General features: G+C 39.9%; 1 protein-coding gene across 3 annotated transcripts in view; it reads left to right on the forward strand.

Annotated features, from left to right (window-relative positions):
- The window catches only part of CDC14A (cell division cycle 14A), a 97,686-nt gene that overhangs the window by 33,854 nt on the left and 46,374 nt on the right, over nucleotides 1-17,458 (forward strand). For all 3 annotated transcript variants that reach the window (XM_054980530.1, XM_054980531.1, XM_054980532.1), the window contains exon 5: nucleotides 3,245-3,324. In XM_054980530.1, coding sequence (XP_054836505.1) covers nucleotides 3,245-3,324 — 80 coding nt within the window. The remainder of the gene's footprint in view (nucleotides 1-3,244; nucleotides 3,325-17,458) is intronic.

The following is a 17,458-nucleotide window of genomic DNA, read 5'->3' on the forward strand; positions in this document are numbered from 1 at the left end:
GGATCTTCAATATTGAACAGACTCTCCTGCTTGGTACAGTGTATGACTGAATGAATTAACAATATGGGTGCTTGAATTAAAGTTACCACCAGGGCTCATTTTGAGGGGGAACATGCAGGAACGCAGTTCCGGTAGTTCCTCAAAGAGGTCACATGACAGGTGGCCCCGCCCATCTGTCTCTCGGACATTTTGGGCCCGTTTCATCCTGGATTGGGACTAAAACGGCCTGGATTGGGCCTCTGCTGGGTGGTGGATCCCTCTCCTGCTCAGCAGCAGCCCGATCCTGACCATTTTGGGCCCCTTTTCAGCCATTTTTAGCCCCTTTTTGCCATTTGGGGCCCAATTTCGGCCCTGAATGGCCAGGATTGGGTCCAAAACAGCCAGGATAGGTGATGTCAGGGGGTGTGGCATAATTAAATCAGCTGCGCTAATGACACATTTCCGGTGCTGTCAAGGGGCATGGCATATGCTAATGAGATATGCTGATGAGTTATGCTAATGAGTTCCTCCAGCTCTTTTTCTACGAAATGACCCCTGGTTACCACCATTCTGGCCTCCTCGGGAGTATGGAAGTTCTGATAGCTTTGCATCTTTTTTCTGTACAGAAGTAAAGCGTATGTGCTGCAGATGTCATATTAAACGGGGTATATCTATGTTGACCAATACCTCAAATTTTCGGGGCAGAGAAATGTACAGGAGTACATGAATAGCCATTTAAATGTTGCCAGTGGGATCTCCAGCAAGCAGGCATGTGCTTGTGCTCTGCAGAATATAGCCTCTGCAATTTTAAGATATGTATGCATGGAGATTACAGATGGTTTATGATATGTTGGCTTTAAAAATGTGTCTGTACAGTATAGTGAACTTAGCTCTTTTGAACAAATGAAAAGATGGTTCAATTAAACTAAATACTAATGTATAGCCAATAGATGTCCCTCTTTGTTCTAGTTTTCCTATGTTTAATGCTGTTTCTTGAAAAGCAGTTTGTATGGTATAACATGTGATCAAACATTGTTAGTTTAGTTTATTTTTTTCTTCCTAATGCTATAAAATATTCATGTGTAAAATGAGACCAGACAAACAATAGATTAAGTTCTACAAATAGAACTTCCATTGGTAGCTGAGCACTTAGACACTCAATGTGACTTGCACATTTTTCTCTTGAATGCAACTTCCTTATTCATGTTTTTCTCTCTTGTTTTAACTTCTACATATCATTATCGCGGCCTGTGCAAAATGTAATATTAGACTTCTCTTTCTCTATTTGCTCCCCACTGTTCACAAACAGTGCTCTTAGCCTGCTTAGTAATGCTTGGATAATGTTTAACTGCTTAAAGACAGGCATATATAACATACCACTTGAGGAACCTTTGTTGTATTCAGGTACTATGCACTGTGATGAAATTTCAGTCATGAACTGTAATATGAAGTCATTGTCAGGAAGGAACAATAAAATAATTCATTTCATAGATGCAATATTGCTGCTAAATCTGTTCCAGGCAATTGTAAATTCAAAATTCCCAAGATAATTGAATGAGGAAAGAAAAGGAGTGTTTATCATTTTTAAAAAAGGTGGAGAAAGGAATATGGAGTGTGAAGCATATATACACTGAAATCAAAAGAACTATATGCAAACCATTTGTTCATGATATTGAAACATGCTGGGTTTAAAATGTGATCTCAACAGATAATGCTGTTGATAAAATCCCACTAAGTGTGGTACCAGAACAGCAACCTGGATAATCCATTGTTCACTTCCTAGAAGGTACCTATATTTTGTGGGGGGAAATTTCAAAGCACTTCTAAGCAAGTGGCATGACTAGCTTGAAACACACTAAATTGTCACTGTATAGGGAGTGATTCTTAAAATAAAATGTTCTGAAAATATTGATATTTACACATGGTTAAATTTTAGATCTTTGGGTGTATAGGCAATTCCTGGTCCTCTCCTGTGCCATGGGAAAGTCAGTGCTGACTGAGTGTGGAAGATGGGAAACAGGCCGTTTCCACGTGCTCTTAAAGAGACAGCCCACTCGCCAAATGCTGGCGGCTTTTCCCCAGGAATCCAGATGATTCCATTTACAAAAAGGCTGCGGGCCGTTTGGCTTCCATTTTTTTCAGTGTGCTTTTCTGGGAATGCACTTTCCATGTTCCCAGAAAAGTGTGCTGAGAAAACACAAGCGAAATGGCCCGCAGCCCTTTTGCAAATGGAGCCTCCTGGATTCCTGGGGAAAGCTGCCAGCCTTCAGTGAGTGGGCTGTCCCTTTAAGAACGTGTGGAAATGGCTGGAGTTTCCCATCTTTATGGAAGAGAATGAAAATCCATGTGCATATGGGACTTCATGGACTCTTTAGGCTACGTTTTCCCTTCTGTAGGGGAACTAGGTTGGTCACTGCTAGACCTAGTGCTTTCTCAATGGCTGCTACTATTTTTCTAGGATAGCCAACTTGAAATTGTTAAGCTTTCACTTTGATCAGATTCTGCAGTTTGTGCAAAGCAGAATAATTCAGAAGGGCTTTTGACACTGCCACCAAATGTTTAATCACATTAGTTTTTAATTATGTCTTTTTATTATTGTAACCCACCTTGAGTCTGGTTTTACAGAGGTAGGCTAAAAATGCTCTAAATAAATTGATGGTGCAGGATTTATAGGGAGTTGCTGACAAGAAAACATAGGCATTAAGTGATTTAGAAGGTTAACCAATTAAGGTTTTGTTGTGACAGCAGCATATCTTGCAAAAGAAATAAGATTAATGAATGCTTAAGGTTTGGGGTGAGTACTACCTTAAGACATATGGAGGAGATAATACTCATATTGAGTTGTTCAGTGCTTTGTTGCTTGCATTCAGTGCAACTATTAAAATGAAGAAATCTTTTTCAGTGGCAAAAGCCTGACTCTCAGCTTGATGATCATCTTCATTCAGAACTCAAGAATCATAGGAGTAGAGAAGATGCTTAATGGCTGCTTACAACAGTATGCACTTTATAGGCAAACAGTTTGGTTTTTGTGGTGCTTAAGTGTGATATAGTTGTCAATACATTCAAACTAATGGCATTTATCTGTCTTCTACTGAAGCATGTAAATATTCAGTTTTTAAAGGCTGTATAGTAAAGGCTAAGGAATTGAATTGCCGCAAATCCAGGTTATGCACAAATAATTTAAATCATTATATACGGTACAGCTATAAATATAATGATTAATCTTTCTCAAGCAAGGTCTTGTTTATATTGGTTTTCTTTGTAGGTGATTTACTTGAAGAAAACTCCAGAAGAAGCTTACCGGATACTTCTATCTGGATCCAATCCACCATATCTTGCATTTAGGTATGGCTGCAGCTGAAATAATGTGTTTTAAATTCCCAGCTATGTGATGCCACCAGGTTCTACTGCAGTAGATACCAAATATTTCTTAATGTTACGGCTACAATGGCATATAGATTTTGTTGTTCAGTGGCAAGTTCTGATCTGAGCTACTCTATCCCTTCCCACTATAACATGTCTGGTTCTTTTATTTGTTTCCTTGTGCCTTCCAGTCCAGCTACTTGTTGTGTCCTCTCCTCCAGTCCACTAGTGACAGACCTTCGAAGGACTGTGCATGCATCATAGATTTCCTGCAGCATCCTTCTCAAGAGATGCTCTTAGGTTGGGGACTGTGAGACATCATGCAGTGTAGTGGTAGTGCAAGGGGCTGCAAGCCAGAAAGGAAAACCATCCATACACATCCAAACAATTTATGAATATTGGCCTAGTGTATCCAGCTTCTTACCTAGCATTGACAAGACATGTAAAATTTCAGTTGTGCCTCTCTTCAATAGGACCAGGAAGGCAACAGATGATTATGCCAAGGGACACCAAGGGTCCGTTGTATTTTATACAGGGATGTAGTTTGTCTATTAAGTGCCTCAATCAGTAGCAACAAACTCTCAAGCCCTGAGTCAGTGTAGCACCAGGTGATAAATATTGTTATAAGAAACTGAAACATAATGTCACTTGGCCCCCCACAATCCATCTTTAGGACTGTCAGACGGCTTTGCCATCCATTGTTCCTTCCTCTCCCCCCACTTGGCTTCATGAGACTGGTAGCCCTAATGTATTGTCTGAAGTCTCTGACATGCATTCAAAACACTAAGCTGTTTGCTACATAAAACAGGGTGCAACAGTGCTCTCAACTGCTTCTCTTATTTAAATAGAAAGTTGATCCCTAACATATATAACCTTTCTTCCTTCCCACCATAATCCAGCCTGGAATTTTCATCTTAAAGTTTGAGTGCATTGCTTAAAATTATAAAGAAATCCATTGACAGTTCTTAATATCTTTTGGAGAGATGGTGCAGAAATTTTCTAATGATATAGAAGATAACACTTTGTATGTTTTAAATTATGATTTAAAAAAAATGAGACTTGTAAGCCTGAGTCATGAGGAAAGGTAGGATATTAATAAATATAGCCATACATGTTCTGTGCTAAAAAGGAAAATTGAGGGCAAATTGTAGTGTTGGTTTCTTTGACATGCTGCTTATTCTCTTAAGTCTTGGTCCCAGTCACTGCAAACTCCAATCAGCACTGATTTTTAAGGTTTCACTTGGCATTGTCTGTACATTTTCATGCCTATCTTTGCTATTATATAGCTAGAAATCTATTTTTACAGTAATATTGTTGTACTCTATATCCTATAGCAATGCTGGTGAAAGAGGGCAGAGAGGCCTCTGACCACTGTAAAGGCTGTGCTGGAGATAGTGAGAACCACATGGTTAAAAATTCCATGGCATAGAGACCATAGCAAGAATGTGTGAGGTGGAATAGTAAAGCTGGAAGATTTCATCCACTGAACTCTCTGTGTAATATATGTTTTTGTGCCTATCTGGAAATGCAGGATACATACAAGTCTTCATAATAAATACCTCACTTTGGCTTCATAATTTAGAATAGCATCAAAGGACATGCTAAACTTTGTCTAAGCTCTTCTTTATAGGCTAGACTTTCTCTGCAGTTAAGACACTAAGCAGATTTCCACCCTTATGTCGTTAGTTTTTACCAGGCAAAGGATTTCTATCATTAAAGGCTATAACTGTGTAGCCCTGCCTCTTTTGACTTTACTGAGTATACATGGAAATCATCAGAACTGATCAGCCATACTAACCAAGAAGGAACAAAAGTTCTAAACAACCAGGCCATGATACTGTAGTAAACTGGTAGATTAGCTCTTTCAGGGAGTGAGATTATGCATAACTTTGACAATAAATCTTCAGGATTTCAGTCAGAAGCTCTTTTCAGTGGGATGCCCTTTAAACTTAACATATTGTTTAAAATACTTTCTTGCAAACACACAAAATAAGTACACATTTTGAGCTAGCTGAGAAAGCCTCATCTGGCAGCATCTATATTTTGTGAGCATCTAACAACCTTTGGATTCTTGCTAATACTATGGCTTTTAAACTTGTATCTATTTACCCTATGGCAATGTTTATGGAAATGTCCTTGATACTGTATTGAAATGTACTTGATGCTAGGGGTGTGCATCCCGAAAAGATTCAGGTAAACCCTGGCCCTGATTCGGAAATCCCAAATCTTTAGGGATCGGGTCCAATTCCCGAACTGCACATGCCTACTTGATAATGATTGTGCTAATCCGCCTTGTGTCTCAGTGAGAAAGGCGGACTATACATGACATAAAATAAATAAATACATTTACAGAAGGAAAAAATGCTGCTTCTCCTGGCTGCCCCTTTACATGAGCTCTTCTCTCATGACCCCAGCTATTTTTAACCTGCACTATAACTTATAACAATGAGAACTGCTGCTGAATGGCTAGTGTGAGAGCTCCTTGCACATCTATACAGTAAGAGATTCTGGACAGATTTTTATAGGCACATAAAAGTTTTTGGAAAGTGAATGAAACTTGATGTAGTCATGTTACTATCAACCTCTACTGAATTATAAAAATAAATTAAAACTGGGAAGATGTGATAACTTCAATAGAAAATCTGGTTAAATGTAAGCATTTTAGCCCTGCAGCCCAATCATGTTTTTAGAATATCACTCCACTATTTAAACAGGTAAAATACTTAAAGACATTTTCTGCATTTTACCATAAACAATGAAAACTCAAAAGTTCACCACCTGACCCTAGCCCCTTACTAAAAGCTTCTGGCAGGCACCAGGAAAGGTTTTGAGAGGTGCCCCGGCAACCACCGGCACCAGGTTTTTGGGGATCCTTGCCTTATACCAATGGATTTGCATCTAGTTCCTGGAAGAGCAGGAAACAATGCTAGCTTTCTGCATAAGGCTGACGTATCTTGATGATCCTTTTAGCTAGTACAGACTTGCTGCTGATTGAGAGCATTTGGCAGGATATCAAGGATCAAAGCTTTGTCAGCACAGAGCTATTTGTAATCACCTGGAGTTTAGATAGCAGCCAGAAATGTATCCTGATCTGCTGGCTTCAAATATTGATATTGCCCTATTTTAAAGAATAGAAAGGTATTTTAAGGCCTGCCTAACTATGCAGTTGCTTCATGGGACTTGTTCATAAAACACAGCCTCCATTCAGATGGCACAAACAAATGGAGGTTTGTTCATAATGGTGTAAACCTGGATAAGTTGTACTTATCAGCTGTAACCTTTGTGCCTGGTTGTGATTCAAGGTTTCCTGATATAATTTAGAATTCTGCTTTGTGGGCAGGAAGGAGGAACAAACTCCCAATTTGTCCAGGCACTCACATTCAGAGATGCCTCTGCAAATTAGCACTTGGTTGAGGGCTTCTGAAACTCTATGATGAGACAACTCAAAACAAATGATGAAAGCTGAAAGCCTTCAGTCATGCTCTGTATGTGACGGAAGAGAACAAAAAAGTACAGCAGCAAGACAGATTCATGGCAATTATGAGCATGCCTCTTTGATGTCTGAATGCAGCCATAGAAACTCTAGTGTATACACTAGCTAGTGACTAGCTTTTAACAGTTAGTTATACCCTTATAAGCCCATTGACATTAATAGATTTACAAAGGTGTAACACTGCTTAGGATTGTTCTGTCTGTGAGCTCGCTAGGACAGCCTTTTTCTTCTACAGCTTGATCATTTGCAATGCACTTCTGAGTGCCGGGGGTTTTGGCAGAAGGGGGAAATATGCATTAGGGCATTACTAATGACTAACTTTTTTTGTGTTTTGACTTTCTCTTTTGCAAACAGGTTATGTTATTTTTCTGTAGAATTGTACCTGGGAAGAGACTGGGAAAGGTTTTAGGCTTGCACAGTCTCTTCATCCACTTTACTTTTAGCTGAAATAGACAAATGAGCTGTGATATCCCATGCTGCAATAAATGCAAGAGTCTGCCCCTTGTCTGAATGGGAAGTGCTGGGGAGAGAGCTGAGGAAAGATGTATATATTTGGAACGGTTTGACTCTGGTCAGTGCTTGCTGCTCTGAATCCCAGATGATTTTTTAAGAAGTTATCTGGAAAGGCAATTTCTTTAAATGTTTACAGTTATCAGTATTACTTGGTCTAATGAATTAGAGCCAGTTATAAGGAGTTGTTACAGAAAGGTGTGTGAGAGTGAAGTCTGCATTTATGACTTTAGATATCCCCATAGCAGAGAATGGTTATGCCAGTATTTGATGACAGAATGATTGTATGAATGACTGTTTTTAAAAAGGATATGCAATATATAATGTTTCATTTAGCTCAGTGACCTGGAAAATCTTAATCTGCTTAAACCTTCAGCCATGATTTCAATCAAGGACGGTGGGAGCAAAATTCTGCTGAAATACCAGTGTACAGCTTGATCAGATACATATCCAGTGCAGCCAACTTCAAGCCTCCATGCACAAAGGAGTAAGGGGCAGGGTGGTGTAGGCTGAAGAGATTAAAGCTGAATTGAGGGCACTTACATTATGTTCTAGTCCAGTCTTTTATCATAGCCAGACATTTCTGCCTTCTAAAAGGATCTGTTACAGTAAAACATGGCCACATTTTTCAAAATAAAGAATAGTACTTGTTTAATATTCAGAATTTTCTTTATATAGAATTTTTGCTTATAGAAATATATAATTGTTTTATCTTCCAATCATCCATTTGCCCTACTAGACAGCAAATACCACTCACAGGGGCATGGGGCAGTAAAAGGGCACCAGGATCGGCACTGTTCCACCTAATTTTTTTTTAAACGGATGTTAATTTGTGACATGAGAGCTCCCATTAAAGAATAGGGTCCTGTTTTTGGAACAGAAAATTTTGTGTGCTTTTTTTAAAAAAATGCACAGCTAGTTCTCCTGAGTTCTGCCCACATGACCCCTCCCCCGCAGCTCAAGGTAGATTTTGCATGTTCATCATTAACATTCATCAATCTTAAATCACCCTGGGGAAAACTAATATTTAGCTATTATAACTGTGAGCATAGAAGGGTATTTCCTCGGGATCTAAAGGAAGGACACTAAAATTTAAACACTTAGGCTTGGAGAAAGGATTATATGAGTTTAATCAGATGAATGGAAAATCTGTAATGGTCCTGTGACAACAACATGCTGTTCCTCCTGACGAGGAAGACACTCTTCAGCCTTATAAGTGCAACAAGTGGTAAAATGTTCATTATTCAACTGAGTGAGGCTGCATCTGGATCCAGTGATTCTTAATAATTAATCCTCTGCTAACTACCAAGTACACCGCAGTATCATTGAATGACCCCCCACACACACACACACACATACAAAGCAAACCATAAATTAAAATTAGGACATTAAAATAGCACTCCAGCCAAGGCAATTTTATTTATATAGGTAGGTTCAATGAGATCTTTGTCCCTGATGTTGATCAGGCAACTCCTTAATGTTAGGTTTGATTCCTGGTTTGTGTTTGCCATTTTTTAATGGCTCGGTTGGGGGTGGAGAATCCAGAGGGTGTGATCTAGGGTAAAAATTTATGCAAGGCGCCATTGACCTGTATCTTCATCAGTTGTCCCTTTTTCAAAGCAGGTGAAAGCACTTTCTTCTTTTGCTAGCAGCTTCTGTCTGGGAAGGTGGGAGGAAGCATCAGTTCTGGTTATTACCCCTCACCCCTGCACTGCTGTAGTATGTTGTAGTGTGGTGCATTTTCTTCACAAGGTTCTTCTGACCCTCAGAGAAACTTTTCAGAGGAAACAAGCAGGTGAAGGTCTGCTCTGCAACTATTTCTATGAACTTTTGTGCTGGCTTCTACCAGAATCTGGGATTTTATCATCTGGGCTGGGTGAACAGTATAAAATCACCTCTGTTAGTCGTCAGAAGTCATTGCAAGTAGGAGGAAGACACTGGGTTCCTTATGAAGGCATTTGCATTTCTGATTGCCTCTGTAATCAGTCTCCTGCCTCAGGGAGAGCACTACTTGCAACGGTACATTAGATCATATATCAGGGAACTGTGAACATGTTGTATAGATTCAGTTATTGTAGTGGTATCATGGATTGAAATATTTAATTTTTATCTTGTCTAATTCCCCAAAATCAAAGTACGTAGCTGTGTTAAACCAAATCTTCAAAATATCAAGAGCCAATGTGGTGTAGTGGCTAGAGCATCAGACTGGGATCTGGGAGACCGAGGTTTAAATCTGACTCTGCCGTGAATGCTCACTGGGTGACCTTGAGCCAGTTGCTATGAGGATAAAATGGAGGAGAGGAGAAAAATGAAACTCCCATTGAGGAGAAAGGTGGGGTATAAATGAAATAAGTAAACAAATGAGGGACTTGAGAAAGATTGTTGTGAGACAGTTGTAAATATATGGTCAAGAAGAGAGTCCTTGTTTGTTGTTAAAGCGGCAACACAGACATAAATTCCAGATTTCAGGAGTATACTGTGGGAATTCTTCCCACTGGATCTCCCCACACTTAACTATGTCTTCAGTTTTAATTGTAGTTGAAGCTAAGCAAAGTTCTCAAACCTGGGTAGGGGGCTTGGCTTAGCTATGGGTAAGTAACACAGAATGTGTCCACCAGCATAGCACCTTCATGTAAGAAGAAATGAATATGTGGCTTTGTTCAAGCTTTAAATTCTTATCCTGTCCCATGAAAACCTAAGAATCTGATCTTCTAAATATTTTTTCATTTTTGTGTAACTGTCTTTTTTAGATTTAGGAAGGCCACGTGACTGTACAGACAAGAAAATACATTTTTCAATACCAAAGTGCGCTCAGAATTATTCCAACTTGTTTATATAAACGCTTTTTGAAAATGAGAGAGAAACTTTGATGGAAAAGAAATCCCTATTCTTTACCCATAGTTGAGTACGTTGCAGGACTGAAGGAAGAGCAGAATAGAATGCTAAAAGTAGAGAGAGACATCGTAGAATTCTATTTTTGTTAATGCTTGAAAGCACTCTTATCTTGACGTGGCGTGTACATTCTAAGGTTCTGAAGAGAGACTTAGTAGATTTAGCTATAACTGCAATTCCTGTAGTTCTGAAATGTGTTTGCTCTACTGTGTATTTATATTTTTAAAATACTGCCTCCTGTCTTGGCCAATTTTCTAAGGAGTATCAGTGTTTCTGACTTCCTAGCACTGAACTGCAAGATCATTGACATAAATACTATTACAGGAAAAGTATTCTATTTGAGTTACAAAAGTTGTGATAACATGATGAGAATGAGCATTCCTGTCTGGAATAATGAGTAAGCATCCTTTTTATTCATTATAAATAATGGAATGAAGAATTGTTAGCAAAACATATAAAATAATGGCAAGAAATCTGAGATAACATTGGTTGACTTTTGAATGATTGTTGAAAAGTTCCCTTGATCAGAGATGACCTTTTCAGCCTTTGTGGTACATCTCAGATCCCCCCTGGACTGCTTCCACACCAAGGATTTCCCACATTTCAGCTATCCAATTCTTTTCATGTTTCTGTATGATGTCATTGTCGATATCCCTGGATTTTGTATTTTGTTCTCTTTCCTACCTCTTTTTGAATCCACTCACCATTTCCCTTTTTTCTATAATAAACCTTCTTTTTATAAAAGCATTTTTGGCTTCCTTGGTACAATCTATTTCTCTGAGATATTTCCCTGATTCTCTTCCCTACATGCTAGACCGCTTGGGCACTACCCACAGTTTGCTTTAAGATAGTTTTTCAGGGTTTCCACCCTGTTACTTGGTTATTTTGCTAGGGCTGAGCTGGAAGAGCTGCTTCCCAGCGAGTAAGTCTAGCTGTTCTCAGGAGGCATCTAAGTGGTGACAGCCAACTACTCAAATGTTTTCCAGGGAACCTTGGTCTAAGGTGGTTCAAATCCCACTACTGCCATGAGCTCAGTAGATGGCCTTGGGTGGGTAAGCCATTCCTCTCGGCCCCAGCTGTATTGTGGGGATGACAATCACACTGATTTGTTCACTGCTCTGGGTGAGGCACTAATCTGTCTAGAAGAGCAGTATATAAGCACAGTTATTATTTGTGCACGGGCTGTTTTGTGTTTCTTACACAAGGACCCCTGCTATATTTAAAACCTTGATGATCTCCCATCCAAGTACTAACCAGGGCTGGCCCTGCTTAGCGTCCATGCTCTGATGAGCATGGGCTGTTTGGATTGCTAAAAGGTTGTCAAGGTATTGCAACATTCCTACCCAGAGTTATTTATGCTTGTGGTTTAAAAAGAGAGAGAATCACCCTCAACTCAGCCTGCCAGCAAATACATCAGATCGTCAGAGGTGCCAGCAAATACGTGGAGATTTTTAAAAAATAAAATTAAAATGTTTTTATAGAGCTATTTCTATGCAGCATGGACCACATTCCTCAAAATTAAATTTAAAAAACAAGGTGGGTGCAGAATCCCGTGGGACATATGAGAACAAGCTGGGGAGGGGGATGGCTTTGGTGCCCATCAGGTGTGAAAGAGAAACCACAGCTAACAGAGGATAGAAAACAGGTTACCCTGGGCTGTTTGGAATCTCTGTTGAAAGGACAATTTCACATAGAATTGCATCAGCACCCAAACTACCATGGAGAATCACCCTGGTGTGGGATCAGCCGTAGATATAACTCTGACAACCAACTTGTAATTATTTATTATTTATTCAGGCAATTACTCATGAAAGACAAGGGTATATATTCACTTTCAGAAGCTTCTACTTTTGCTGCTGTATCCATAACATTCAAGCCAAGTATGAAACCTTGAAATGTCTTGATTCTTCTTGTTGGGTGATTCTAAGAATTGCTTTAATCTAAATAGGCTAAGTTGTATCCTGCCCTGTCTCTCTGAGGCCAAATAAAAGTGAATAATTCTTACATGTTAAAAGAGAAACAGATAAAATGATGCTTAAAGTTTCCCATATTTTTCAAAAAGGATGCAAAAGTACAATTTGGGACAAAATCAGTTATACTTAACAGAGATTGGTTAGTTAAAATTGATCCAGAGGAAGCAGAATCCTACAAAGCTCTTACTTTCCCTGTGGTATGTGTGAGTTATACTCCAGTTTAGAGTGGAACCTCTGATAATTTTCACACTGAACAATCAAATAGCCAATATGGTTGCTGAGTGATTCTTGACCATTGCAAAATCAAAAAGAGTCCAGTAGCACCTTTAAGACTAACCAACTTTATTGTAGCATGAGCTTTCGAGAATCACAGTTCTCTTCGTCAGATGCACCATTGCACTAGTTAAAGAATCTTGCTGTAACTAGCAGATGAAATTATGCTCTGATACAATCCTGAATGTTTTTTTAAAAAAAAAGACTGCTGTTATCGCCAACGTAAGAATTGCCACTGCATTTAAAGAATTGTGTGTTTAGTAAAATGATGTAAACATTAACATTATTACCTTTAGTTTTACTAGAGTGGAGAGCCTGCACAATAATTAAAATATTTAAGACAGACTTCATTACAAAAGTTAATTGTTGTAGATTTTCCAGGCTGTGTGGCCATGGTACCACGGCCATACAGCCTGGAAAATCTACAACAACTAACATTCTCTGGCCGTGAAAGCCTTCAACAATATATTCATTACAAAAGTTAGTGCCTTTAAAATATATATATTCTGGTATATAAATGTCTTCTATGACATTAGAGAATTTCATTGATATGACTGTTGTGTTCTTGCATGTATTCTAAAGTACATCTTTATTTACAGGAGGCGCTTATATTGACATTTGTTGTTGAGGATGGGATATATTGAGTTGGCATAGCTTAGTTAATAGTGCATCACAAGCGCCTGTTGGGCTTGCCAGAACTTGCTGGTCTCTTATGCAAAAGGAAATAAAAATCACTTATTCTGAAATGTTGGTTTCAAGCCTATGGCTCTTGTTTAAGCAAGTAGGTTTTTGAGAGGAACAGCTTCAGAAACGACGAAGGTTGCCTTCTCCTTTATTAGTTTTATGACCTGTTCCTGTGAATCTTTCAGCTTTTGAGAATGAGACTGAGGACAGCCCAACTTCACAACAGAATTGCTAAACCCTCAGTATGCTGTCATCAAATAAAGGGCTGCTGTAGTCCCAGTTATGCCTAACAGAAGCAAACAGCAACATTTTGAAAGAGCTTCCATTGCAGCCTTGGTGTCTTTTCTCCCAGAAATTCCATTGCTAGATTTTATTTTCCTTTTTCTTCACAAACCAACTGAATAAGAGCCCTGTGATGTAGAGTGGTAAGCTGCAGTACCGCAGCCCAAGCTCTGCTCACAACCTGAGTTTGATCCTGGCAGAAGCTGGGTTCAGGTAACTGGCTCAAGGTTGACTCAGCCTTCCATCCTTCCGAGGTCAGTAAAATGAGTACCCGGTTCCCTGGGGGTAAAGTGTAGATGACTGGGGAAGGCAATGGCAAACCACCCCATAACAAAAAGTCTACCAAGAAAACATTGTGATGTGACATCCCCCCATGGATCAGTAATGATTCAGTGCTTGCACAGGGGACTACCTTTGTCTTTACCTACCAACTGAATAATAATATGAAAGTATTTATAGTGTCTGAATTCTTGATATTTAACATAACTTAGCATAACATTTGTTAGTAGTAGAGAACACTGATAGGAATAAAGGCATATCCACTATAGATATGATCATATCCTTGTTTTATCATGTAGTATCTGAGTAGCAATATTTGGGTGCCTTATCAGATGGAGGAAATAAATGGCTATTGTGTGTGGATATAAAGCCAGTACTGATAGGCAACTTGCAATGGAATTAGCAAAATTGCTAAGAGCCACCTTTATGAGTCCCTGGTACTCATGATACAGTTCATAAATGTTTTTCTAGAAAACCTGAGTTTTTATACTTTCTTCCCAAGCATTCTCAGCTACCTCAGAGTCACATTTTGAAAGCATCAGCATTTTTTAAAAAGTACAAGTAGGTGATTTGGATATGCGTAGTACTGCTGCTGGAGCACTATTCCCTTAGTGTGCCAGTGTAGTCGGGAGGGGGGCAGGGCCACTATGTGCACTCTTTGCTCTAAAATGAAGCAAATTCTGCACAAGGGTGGTATGGGTTCTGTGCCAAGATGACAACCTGGACTTTGCTACTTTGTTATGTAAATCTGCATAATTCTGCTCCAGCTAGTCATAGATGGGCAAGGAACTATTACCACCTGAGCTTTGATCCCTGGAAATTTCATTCTGCTAACCTACCTGCTGGCTTCTGCAGTTTCACTAGGCATTGGGCACATACTTTTAAACTTACCTTTGAAATTGCAAATACCAGATGTTTGTTTCCTAAAATTAAAAATGAGATTCTCTGCTGAATTCTGTGCACTGTGCAGTTTAGCAGACAAGCCAAAGCAGCAGATGACCCAGACAAAATCCCTTTATCACTTTCAGTTTTGTGTTTTAACTTAGTTTCTTTGATAAAAATCATTATGTTCCATGTTCAGTAGACTATTGCTGTTCGCAAATTTGTGACTCACAATTTCACTTGTAGTCTGATCACATCATGTGGCTCTCCAGTCTGTTTTTACTCCCACTTCATCTCATCATAATCATTACATGGTTGAATCTTGCAGGTAATTTGGTTGTTTTGCTGTTGTGAGGCAGCAAACCCCTACTTCCTAGTGTTCACAGATCAGGAACATATCCCCTGCTGTAATGAAAAAATACAAATGTTTTGTTCTGCCTGATATATGAGAGCCGGAGGCAGGAGTGCGCACATTTACTGTCAACCACTCTTATCTGGGATCTTAATATCAGGTTGTCCAGGTTTCAGCTCCAGGACTTGGAGTTATTAAAGGTTCAACCTTAGCTATAGGACTGCAGGGTTCATCCAGTTTATCAGTTTGATCATGAACAATCCTTTCAGTCAATTACAGTGCCATCCTAAGCACTTTACACCCCATTCAGTTCAGTGCATTTAGAAGGTTGTAGTGGCACTATTAATAAGGTACTTCTTTGGTAAGAGAGACTGATTAAAAATCATACTTAATAGGAAAATTAGAGTGGGCAGGAGTTGTCATATCATTCCTCCTCTTCTTTTTCACAGGAGGGAATTCTTCTAAAACGTCTGCTGCAACATAATGTGTAATTTTTTTCTTCTGAACTTTTGTGTTATTTGTATGCAGATGTAATGGATTTAAACTACATGATTGATCCAAAGCTTCTTAATGAGATGATAATCGTATTTGAAACATGTCAGTTACATATATCACTCTACAAACTGTGTGTTCTTTCCTTTGAAGGCCAAATTAGAGGAAGCCTAGGAGATATAATTACAGGACTTTGACCTATATTTAAAAGAGCCCCTGGGAGGAAACACAAACTGGATCACGATTGTGGTGCAGGGGCAACTAACTCCTCCCTCCCATGCTATTTTCCTAATGTAAATTCTACCCCCCACTCCTGTGTGTGCGCTCTTCACCTCACTAAGAAAACTTTTCCCAGAAAGGCAGTTGACAACGGGGGTGGGGGTGGGGGGTGTCACTTCACCATTACACCCCAATGCTGTTTACCTATGGCAACTCTCCCCAGTACTATAGCCAAGATCCAGTTTGGTCCCTCTTCTATAGCCGTTTTCAAAACTAGTTTAAATAGACTAGAGCTCTGATAAGATTTCCATTTTCTCTCTTAGTTTGGCCCCTTGTCAAGTGCAGACTATCCTCAGTTTTCCCACATTCAGGAAAGCTAGGAAATATTTAGAAGGTGGAGTCTGTCTTCAAAATGTACACGAATCACTATACTAAGTGAACACATAAGCTCCTAAAAGAGCTTTCTGGGTTGTATTCATTGTCATTCATAACATCTTAGTTAACTTCAGTCCATATTTAATGTAAATTCATATTTACCCTTAGCTCTTTTTGAACACATCATTTCATTGTGTGGTGGAGAATGCCATCAAGTCTTTTTGACATATGGTGACCCCCCCCGGTGGGGTTTTCATGGCAAGAGACTTATAGATGGTGTGCCATTACCTTCCTCTGCAACCACGGTCTACGTTGGAGGTCTCCAGGGCCGGCGTGCCCATTGAGGCCAGATAGGCGGTAGCCACAGGGCATGGGGTGCCAGAGGATGCGCGTGCGGGGGGGCGGCGGGCGTTCAGGAGCGCGCGCCACCGACCTGCAACCTCCTAGACCGCCCGCCCCGAGCTGCAGCTGCCGGCAGCACATGCCCCCCGGCTGGGCTCAGCAGCCACGGGCAGGCATCTGCGGCGGCGCAGGGAAGAGAGCTCTCTAAGCTGGAGAGCTCGGAGGCCAGCCGCACACCTTCCCAGCCACCCGCCACAGCAGTTAGGTTGGCAGTGCACATGTGCCCATGATGACATCACATGTGACGTCATCACACAGACCAGTGCGGGCGCTTGGGTGTGTGCGCGCGGGCACCTGGCTGCTGGCCGGCCACAGGCGCCAAAAACCCTGGCACCGCTGCTGGAGGTCTCCCACCCAATTACTAACTCAGGCCAACCCTCCTAAGCTTCTGAGATTTAACAAGAGCAGGCTCACCTGGCCTATCCAGATCAGGGTCATCATTTCTTTAACATGACTAAAATTTATCTTGGATTTTTTTTCACAATATTTGGTATTGTAATGCCATTAGATCCTTAGGCTTAAGATGGATTCTTAGGAAGCATCTAGCATGCTTTTAGTACTAACACTGTCTAGCCTGCCTAAAACAGAATGAAACTCAGCTGAATCATAAACAGTTAAGGCAGACATCTATTTTTAGGTTTTTCTCTCAAAAGTGCAGACGGTCATGTTGTTGGTCTGGTTTTTCCCATGGAAACATTTCCAACAAATATTCCTGCAGTGCACTAAGTTAAAATAATCACGTGTGATGTATCACAATAGTCAGACTTCTTCATCTGCATCCCCCAATTTATGTTCTAACACTGATTTGAACTAAATACTTATTAAATTGAGAATTCTAGTCAGGAGAAAAATTATGTAATTTTTTCTTTGATCCTGTTACTTCTTCTTCCAAACAGAAGACATCTTGTAGCACTAACTAGTGTGCTAAAAGAATATGTAAATATCCCTTCTCTTGCACATTTTTGGATACTGTTTTACATGGGTGGGAGAGGAGAGTGCACTAGAGTA

Source organism: Eublepharis macularius, chromosome 5, assembly GCF_028583425.1.
Source record: "Eublepharis macularius isolate TG4126 chromosome 5, MPM_Emac_v1.0, whole genome shotgun sequence".
NCBI lineage: Eukaryota > Metazoa > Chordata > Lepidosauria > Squamata > Eublepharidae > Eublepharis > Eublepharis macularius.